Source organism: Sphaerodactylus townsendi, linkage group LG03 (genome assembly GCF_021028975.2).
Source record: "Sphaerodactylus townsendi isolate TG3544 linkage group LG03, MPM_Stown_v2.3, whole genome shotgun sequence".
NCBI classification, from domain to species: Eukaryota; Metazoa; Chordata; class Lepidosauria; order Squamata; family Sphaerodactylidae; genus Sphaerodactylus; species Sphaerodactylus townsendi.
In genome coordinates, this window is record NC_059427.1 from 78,140,107 (window position 1) to 78,149,607 (window position 9,501).

The following is a 9,501-nucleotide window of genomic DNA, read 5'->3' on the forward strand; positions in this document are numbered from 1 at the left end:
AAACGTGCCATCATTTCCACTGTCGCTAAAGCACTTTATTTCGGAAGCAGCCCAACACGCTTTAACTGCAAAGCCTTTGGTTGAAATCCTAAACATGTTTATTTTGAAATAAGCCCCCTCAGGACCTCTTTGGGATTTCACAAAGGGTGTTCAGGAGAAGCCTCCTTGTCAGTGAGAAAGAAACCACTGAACTCGGTGGGGCTCGCATCCGAGAAGGACCACATGCCAGCGGGTGTAGAGACTCCCGGCTGATTTCAAGGCTTCCCTTGGGAAGCATGGCTTTTCCAAGCAGAAAGGAGCAATAGAGGCCAGCTTGGGGTTTGTGGCTAGCCAAGGGGACTTGGCGGACGTTTTCTAATGGCCAGTAAAGCTGTCCAGATCGGGCGTTGCCTTACTGAAAATAAACTTCATTCCCAGCGCATCTGGCCGGTGCCCTGGGTCCAGGAAGGCGGGCATGGTAGGCAGCGATCCCGCTTCATTTTATTTGAAACCAATTCCCTGGAACTCAGGGGGACTTGAAACTGGCCGGGAGTGGAGGAGGAAAGGAGCCCTTGTTGAGAATTGAGGACTGACTGGATCTTTGCCATCTCTACTGGCTTCAGGCGCAGCCGATGCTCAAGACAGCGTACATTGCATAGGGCTCAGGTCAGGCAGCGCGTTTACTGCACATAAGACGCACTAGGGCATGGTGGGAAAAGTAGTTCCGACCGCTTACTTGAGAGTAGACCATAGAACGCTGCGAGGCTTACTCCCGAGTCAACTCATTAAATGCCCGATTGCGTCCATCCCTATTGTTCTCAGTGTCTGTGCAGAGTGGGGCAGGGGAGTAAGGGACAAAATTTCCCATGTGGCCCGCCAAGCTAGGGTTTGTTTGTTTTTTAATGTGGTGGCTCCGAAGGCACTTCGGAGACCACTTTTCTAATCCTCCTCCTGCTCCTCCTCCTCTCCGGCAGTTTAAGGGCGCACCCCGCTCCGCACTGCAAGCCAGAGGGCTCAGGAGGAGCCTGGCTGGCCGGCAGAGGCAGGCAGCGCGTCGGAGGGGCCGGCGGGGCAGCAGCGCCCGGGCTGCGCTGCAATCCCCTCCCCCTGCGCGCCCCCTCCCCTCCCCCGGGCCGCCGCCGCCGCCTGCCTTCAAAAGGCCCACCGCCGTATAAAAGGGCGGGCGACGGGGCTGGCAGCAGAGCAAGCTGGAGCGAGGCGGCGCCGGCTGGACGCGCCTCGGGGCCGAGGCCGGCCCTGGCTGAATAAACTGGCGGGAGCCATGAACGTGGTGGGCGGTTACCCGGGCCACCCGCACCCGGCGCTGCTCCACGAGCCTTTCCTCTTCGGGCCGCCGCCGCTGCCGCCGCCGCCCCAGGCGCGCTGCTTCCCTCCCGCCGACCGGTCCTTCCCGCCGGGCTGGCTGCTCAGCGCCGCCACCGACCTCTCTCCGCCTCCACCGCCGCCGCCGCCGCCCCCGGCCGAGCTGCTGTGCGCGGCGGCGGCGGCGGCGGCGGCGGGCGGGCTGGGCTCGTCGGGCTCGCCGGGCTCGTCGTACGGCAGCAGCCCTCCGGAGGGTCTGGGGGGCCGCCGTCGTCGGGCGGGCGGGCCAGGGCCGGGCGGGCCGCGCAAGGAGCGGCGGCGCACGGAGAGCCTGAACAGCGCCTTCTCGGAGCTGCGCGAGTGCATCCCCAACGTGCCGGCCGACACGAAGCTGTCCAAGATCAAGACGCTGCGCCTGGCCACCAGCTACATCGCCTACCTCATGGAGGTGCTGGCCAAGGACCGGCCCGCCGCCGACGCCTTCAAGGCCGAGCTCAAGAAGGCCGAGCCCCGCGGCGGCGGCGGCGGCGGCGGAGACGTCAAGAGGAAGCGCGAGCCGGTAAGCAAGAGCCCTCCCCGAGGGCGGCCCCTGGACCCCCGGGGGCGACATGGGGGGGGGGGGGCTTGGAGGGACAGGCGCAGCAGGGCGGGCAGTACAGCGCAGCCTCCCCTGGTGGATCTCGCTTCATGCCTGCCTGCGGATCAAGGTCTGACCCAGCGCAGCTCCTTGCCAGCCCCAAGCCAGAGGAAAGGGCGGCCGGGGGGTCTTGGGCGCCCCCCCTAACGCGACCGCCTATTCCCCGATGGTGGAGGAGCGAGTTAGGGGGCCTCGAAAAGGGACCGTCTTCCTCTTGAGGGGGCAGCGAAATGGGGATGCTGCTGCAGCCCCGGGATCCTGCTTGAGGCCCTGAAGAAGGGAGGGAGGGAGGGAAGGAAGGAAGGAATGGAGGTTTGGGGGCCCTTTGGAAAGAAACCGCAGCCATTCCTCACGCCCCTCACTTCTCAACTGAAACAGCGGCGCTGAAGGAGTCGGCCGATCGGCCCCGGAAGCTCCCAACCCTGGGCCGAAGTGGCCCAACCTTATCGGGACGGTTCCGCTGCCGACTGCCTGGGGAAGTCTTGGCGGCGCGTAGAGGACTGGCAGCTCCTTGAGCTGACCTCCTAGTTCCTTGAGTGCAGGAGTCGTCTTTTGGAAGCTTTCCCCGATGATCCTGTCAGACCCCCGAGATCCAGGGGAGCCCCACTGTGAGCACAAGAGCTGGTCTGCGGAAATGGCTGGTCTCAGGGGGCGCGCTTGAATGCTACCGCCCACCGGGCGCCCTCGCGGTGCTTGGCTGCTTGGAAGGGGCACGGCCATTCCCCCCCACCCCCAGGTCCATCTTTAGGCAGTACTGGGAAGAAAGCAGGAGGGGCTTCGTGGCCTTCCAAACACTGATCCTAAACGGGCTGTGTTTTGGGGGGCGGCGGCGGGGACCCCGCAATTTAAACTGGAGTTGCACTCAAGAAAGGTTGCTCTTCGGCAGACCCGAAATCGATGGGATTTGAAAATGGGGTATCAGTCGGTCAAAATTCAGTGAGGTGTAAAAACACATGAGTAGAAATAGGGTTGTAGTTCAGGAAACGAAAAAAAAATGAAATCAAAATATCTGCACCCAAACCTGGGACAGCTAGGATTTCGGTGGTTTTCTTTCCCCCCAAATGTGCTTACGCTGGGGGGGGGAACCCCTTTATCTTGACTGGGAGGTCAAGGACAAACCATCCTTGCCTGTCCCTGGGCCCCAAAGAGGGCTCCCCCCCACTCACACACCAGATCCCCTCAGGTGAGCCCCCTGTCAGCTGTCTGCCCAACAGGAGGTGGCTTGGCCGGGGCTCTGCAGTTTTCGGAAAGGGCTGCCTTGCCAAGGTATGGAGAGAGAATGGGCGGCTGGCAAGGGCCGAGGTTTGCCAGGAGGACTGTGGGGAAAGCAACTTGGGATGGCTGGGCTGCTGTGAAGTGAACAGGACAGGGGCTTCCACTCTCTTCACCCTCATGGGAGGGACACCCACTGAACCGAGGAAGGCTCATTCCCAATAACTGGGCATTCCCGGTGAGGCCTGGAATTGGTATTTATGGACGTTGCAGTGCCCGTTCCCTTATGCTCTCTTCATCCCCAGAGTCCCAATGTTTGCTTGGCATCAAGTTCTCCTGAAATGCATAAAGATCAGATCGATTCTGCAGTAAGAAGGTGGGCCTCAAAGGTGGAGTAGATCCTCTGCTTCTGACCACGCAAGGTGATTTTCTGGTTTACAGCAAGATGCTGAACATTAACCACGAAAACATCTTCAAAACTCACAAAGAATGATGCTTGTTTTTGGCAAACTGATGTATGGGCAGGCCTTTGGACCCAGCTCAGAGTCTTCCCCTTATCGAGTTTGCGCCTGGCAAACCCAACTTGGGTGGAACTGCTTCTGTGCCTCCCGCCTTCCTTATTCCCTGACCAAAATAGCTAGGCCAAACAGAGGCGGATAACTCCAAGGGAAAGAAAAACTATTGTCTACTTACCTGTAACTACTGTTCATGGAGTGGTCTTCTGTGTAGGTACAGCCTGGGACTGCACAGAAGCCACGAAGATGGTCAGTCTGTTGAGGTTCCTGCAAGAAACTGGCCCTGAGATTCACCCACTTCAGCTCAGTTCGACCCTATCCCTTGAAGGGTGCAGATTTATTTATAAGCATGCTGTGACAAGCCCCTTTTCTCCCTACTGAGGGGAAACATGCAGCCTCCTAAGATTTTTGGGATCTAGGTTCATTTTGAGCTATAAACCTTCCCCTCCATTTCCAGATGTTCTACAGTCAGCGAGTGTATAGGACTTCCAGCTCAGGGCTTCTTAGTCTTGGTGTGTGTACTCTTTCAGACCGTTCACTGCTGTGAGGTAAATTTTGTAGTGCTTGAGACCACTGAGGTTGGATTAGTATATAAACTAAGAAAATGTATTTATTTAAGGGGTGGCTTTAAAGGAACAAACCAGCAGTCCGGGTCTCCAGATAGACAAAGGTCTCCAGAAGGACTTGGCCTGGGACATAAAATTAAAACTAGTTGTGACTTCAGAGACTAGTTAGACTTTTCTACAATGCCTTCAAGCACAACCAGACTTTTATTGACTAGCCATTAGGTTGGATCCTCTCTCTCACACAGTATTCCACCCATACCACCTGCCCTTTGCCCAGAGTCAGACTAAATTGTACAAGGTCTGCCCATCACCAGAGACCAGCATAACAATTGAGCACTTCCTTCTCTCCCAGAAGGAAGGAGCTGAACTGCTTTGCCACACTATCAGGCAAAGCTACTCTTCATTCTGTCTGCTCTTTCGCCTGAGCCACACCTGAACTGTCACTCCTTTCTCCCTGAAGCAGACCTCTACTCCTCTCCTGTATTTCCTCCAAAATCTCCTCCCCCTTCATGAAGGTAGTTAAATGCTGGAGCATCCAATGGGCTCATTTGAGTAGCTGATTTTCCCTTCATGGGCAGGACAGCCTCCTTGCTGCTGGAAATGGTGTTTCCATTTCTGATATACCTCTATTGCACTGAATGTAATGTCCAAGAATCTGACTGTTCTGTTCTATTCTAAAAGATATAAAGTTCCTGCTCCTAGTCCCTGCCAATCATACATAGGGACCACCCACAGAGAGGGTAGGGGATTTCTACCTTTTGGGGGATTCCACAGCTAAGAAGAGCTGTAAATGCCCCGGATGGGATGGTAGGTTGAGTGGAGCCGGGGTGGGGAGAGAAACTGGCCTGCTCAAGCTTGTGAGAGTTTGGAGAATACTGGGGCTGGGGGAGGCCTTGTGTGATGGGGACTTCCAGCTCAGGGCTTCTGAGTCTTGGTGTGTGTGTCCTCTTTCAGCACGTTCATTTCTATCTTCTACCGTACATTATGAGGATACAAAAATGTGTTCTTGTCGTTTTAAAAGGAAGGATCAGCTGTTCGTAGTATCTGCTAGTTTTCGGGTTTCTCAGTTCCGTTTCCTACCCACAGAACCTGCCAGCCGCCAATTTCCTTCCCTGGCCCGGCCCAGTGTTAAGTCGGGGCTCCGCGGCCTTTTTAGTGGGCGCCAAAAGAAAACGGTCCCGTTTTGCTGCAACCGTGGATAGTGAGATCCGGGATCGTGGCGCGGCTATTCCGGGAGCCCGCTGGAGGGAAATCGCGGTCTTATTATTCCGATTTTTCTGGGCGCACTGGCTCCTCCACCGCCATGGGGTTGGCTCTGACCTTTCCATAAGGTCTTCAAGAGAAGGCGAAGGAGGAAGAGGAGGAGAGCTTCTGCCCTTTGCTCCCCCGCACTTGTTGCGTCTGCAGCGGGCTTTAAACAGCTCACCTTCCGAGGAATTGCCGGGGGACCGGAATGAACGGGGAGGGGTGGGGGAAATGGGCGCAAGGAAGGAAGAATCGATTTGCAGAGGCGACTTTCCAGCTTCCTCTTTTCTCCTTGGGCCGGGTTCGAAATAGAAAAATCAGCAGGGGTCGGGGGGGGGGGGGGGGATGAGCTCTGCATCTTATTGGTTCTTGCCTGCGATTTTTGTACACACACAAAACACACACACCCTCTCCCCCAGCCAAGAGGACATACTTCAAAAAGCCAAAGAAACGCTAATACAGAAACCGCATTTTTGGGGGGTGGGGTGGGATTTCTGCTTGCGCGTTTCTGGGTGTTTTTGTCACAGAGCAGCACAAAAGCCTTTCACGAGACCCGCTCAGGAGGCGCCCTGTTCTTTCTTCCAAGGCCGGTTTGCGCGCTGGTAGGGGCCGATCCACACGGCCGTTAAATCACAGGGGGGAAGCCGATTAGACTTCGCTTTCCCTTTTAGTAGACGGCTCGGCTGTATTGCCGCCTTCCTGCACGGTGGGGAAAACTGTGAAATTGCGGCGAGGAGGTAGATTAACCCGCGAAGCCCAGTGAATCCACCCCGCTTTTATAAAGGTTTCGCCATGCTGGCTTTTAAAAATCATACCAAACGCTTCGTGTGTCTTTGTCACTACCAACAATTGTGAGATAACTTGGCCCGCCGTTGCCTTTCCTGAATAGAGCCGAATCAGTCCAATGCGATCTGCCATTACAGAACGCTCACCCCTCCCCAAAATTATTCAGGTTAGAAATACCACGCACTGTTACCTCTTAGCTTTGGGATCATCCCCAAAATTATCGCTATATCCTTGGGAGAGGGAAGGGTTTTTTTTTTTTTAAGTAAATGGTCTATTTAAAAATAATACTTTGGGGGGAAAATAGTTCCCCGAAGCTACACTTACCAGTTTACACTTTTCAAGAGCCTGTATAAACCATGCATTATTTATTCCATCTCTTTTGGTCAAACTTAATAGGATAGGATCAGCTTGGCAATTAAGAGTCTCATAACGAGCATAATTTAGTAGACGGCTCGGCTGTATTTACCAAAACACGGCCTGAGATATTTATAAAAGCGCGGCAAATAAAGCCAAAAAATTTATCGCCTCCCGACTGATAATCTAACGGCCATAAACAGACGAACAATTCTAGGCTCTTATTTACAACCCTGCTGGTGAAATTTACAAACAATGGCGTCAGGTATCCTAAAGCTGCCCAGCCCTCTTGTGCACGTGCAAAACAGTCTGTATCCGTGATCTCTCCATTGCAGTGGACTGCACTTTTTTTTTTTTAAAAAAAACCGCTTATTATTATCGACGATCCAGTCAAATGATTGATATTAAGCGTATTAAAGACATGCTGGAACATTCATGTTTACCCGGAAATAGATAGCGTGGAAGTTAATAGGACCTGCTACTAAGAAAGTGTATGTAGGATGTCAATCTCTTTTATGAGAATCACTAGCAGCTTCCTCTGGCTGGATATGATATTATTTTATAATTTCTTTCCAATGTTTATTGTCCTGTTGAATAGATAGATAGATAGATAGATAGATAGATAGATAGATAGATAGATAGATAGATAGATAGATAGATAGATAGATAGATAGATAATTTGAAATGATTGATTTGTGTTTGTCCTTTCACTTCCAGCAGCAGCCCGAGGTCTACTCTCACTCTTTAGGCCACGGCGAGAAAAGGCTTAAAGGCAGGACTGGCTGGCCTCAGCAGGTCTGGGCGCTGGAACTGAACCAATGAAACCCGGGAGTTTCCCGTCTCCAGGACGAACTCGGCCTTCCCCACCCCATCCCCGAGCACGGAGCCCTCCGCCGAAGAGGCTCCCCGTCTGCTGATCCGCCCTCTCCTCTGCAGCCTCGGAGGGGGCGAGCCGCCATCGGTGATGTTCATGTGCAATGTGGAGGCTGCAGAGGGGGCGAACCGGAGGATGTTGCACGCCTGGAAACGGAGAGGAGAGAAGAGAGAGGGTCGCTGCACACCCCCCCCCCCCGCGCCGACCCCGCAGCGAGAGACCGGCGAGCTCCGGGAGCTTACCGGACGCCTTTTCCACCCCCCTGATCCCGACAGCCCTCTCCCTTGGCAGGAAGCCCCCGAAGGGATTTTGAATGTGTTTAAGGAATCAGGGTGCCACTGACTGATGTGTCCAGACAGCGCGGAAACTTGTCCCGCCTGACATTTGATATTGTGTTGCACAAACAAAGACTCGAGCTCCTCGGGCCGAGACTCCGTCGCTGAAGGCAGGACTTGGGACGTGGAGCCGGAGGCGACTTCGGGATCTGCGGCGTAGTAGGCCCCGCTTCCTCTCTTCCTCGTGGGTGGGGTGAGCTTCTCCACCACCGTTCTCGGCACGTGGACTTGGAGGGACGCCCCACCGGTCTTCGGCGCCATTGACAGCCACCCACGTAAAAGGGGGATCCTGAGCGTGCTGAGTTGGGCGCTCCCGTCTCTTGCACTCTCTGAGCATCCGCGTTGTGATGCTGATCTGTCTGCCAGCATCTTTCCAGCGCCCGTCCCCGATAGACTTCCTTAGTTCCGCTGAGAGCACCGCGACGACTTCCCGGCCGTAACGAAGATCACAGCTTTACTTGGGCGTAAATTAAATCCCATTTTTGAGCACTGCCCACCCCAAATTACTTTTCCCTTTTAGAGTTAAATCAGGTGCCTTGTTCTCGCTCCAACTGAAACGAAGACCGCAGTTGGTTGCTTGATTTCAGCGCAGGTCCAAGCCTCTTGTTTTGTAGCAGGGGGTTCCTTGCTTCGGCTTAAAACTACCCTCAAGCCCAGCTCAGTTCCAAGTGCTTTCTGTAATAAGGTTGTAGGGCAGGGCTAGAAGACAGGGAGTCCTACTTGGATTATTCAGCCTGGCCCCATAGTTTCCTTCACTCCAATGATCCGTGGCTTGCTTTAGAAAGCAGGTAGATTTTAGGGATGCTTAAAGCATGGTTCAAGCCCAAAGGGCAGGATCCGGAGGCCGGGATTATAGCGAGGTCGCTGGGTCCATGAGGCCCGGTTACCAAGCTGGGATCCCGATTTGAGCAGTGAAGATGTGAAAATGCACTCGGAGGTAGTTGGGGTTTCAAAAACTTTGGATAGGTTAGTTCCCCTTCTTTTGTTTTCTCCAGCAGTTTTGAGGGGTGGTTCTGCATTTCCCTCGGGAAAAGATATGGGCAGGGTCCTGCCAAGGTTGACTATTTTTTAAATACCCGTGGATTTTAACCAGAGGGGTAAGAGCGTGATTAAATTACTCCTTGCAATCAGTGGGACTAAAGATACATCACTGTGGCTGGATTAAGTTTAGCATTATTGTTTGTTTTCATGTAAATAGACACAACACAACTGTCTTTTCTTTATTGACCTCATTCACCTTCCCCCCCTCCATCCTTCCACTCCCAATGTTGTTGAATTTTTAAAAATGTATTTAAACTACCTAAGTGGGTGCATTTGATACGTTTCCTATATTGGGTTTTCTACCTCAAATTTGTATGACCACTTGCTAAGATAACAGGTTTGCCAAGCCAAATATTTATGTGGATTTTAAAATAAATAACTAAATAAATCAAAGCTTTATGAAAACAGAGTCTCTGTCTTCCCACTTTCTCTCAGTCAAATAGAATCCTTGCAGCTGGAACTGAGTGCAGAAATTCTGTTTAGCTTCCTGTTTCACAAGAACGGGAAGCCACATGCATCCAAGCACCAGGAACATAAGACCAAAATGACAATTGAGCCAGAGTGGTACACGGTTATGCATGACTTATTTCAATAAAGGGACTGAAATAATCTGTTTTGTATCATGCCCCAATCC

General features: G+C 53.4%; 1 protein-coding gene across 1 annotated transcript; it reads left to right on the top strand.

Annotated features, from left to right (window-relative positions):
* Positions 1–991: 991 nt before the first annotated feature.
* HAND1 (heart and neural crest derivatives expressed 1) lies at positions 992–9,272 on the top strand. The gene is made up of 2 exons (XM_048487363.1): positions 992–1,861; positions 7,335–9,272. Exons 1-2 carry the CDS (start codon positions 1,262–1,264, stop codon positions 7,437–7,439), a joined length of 705 nt encoding a protein of 234 aa, XP_048343320.1. The 5' UTR covers positions 992–1,261; the 3' UTR covers positions 7,440–9,272.
* The last annotated feature ends 229 nt before the right edge of the window (positions 9,273–9,501 follow it).

What these genes read in the sequence shown, in the direction of transcription:
- HAND1 (XM_048487363.1), top strand. Translation starts at nt 1,262, where the DNA reads ATGAACGTGGTGGGCGGTTACCCGGGCCACCCGCACCCGGCGCTGCTC. An exon ending in TCAAGAGGAAGCGCGAGCCG is followed by an intron (nt 1,862 to 7,334) that starts GTAAGCAAGAGC and finishes TTTCACTTCCAG; the next exon opens with CAGCAGCCCGAGGTCTACTC.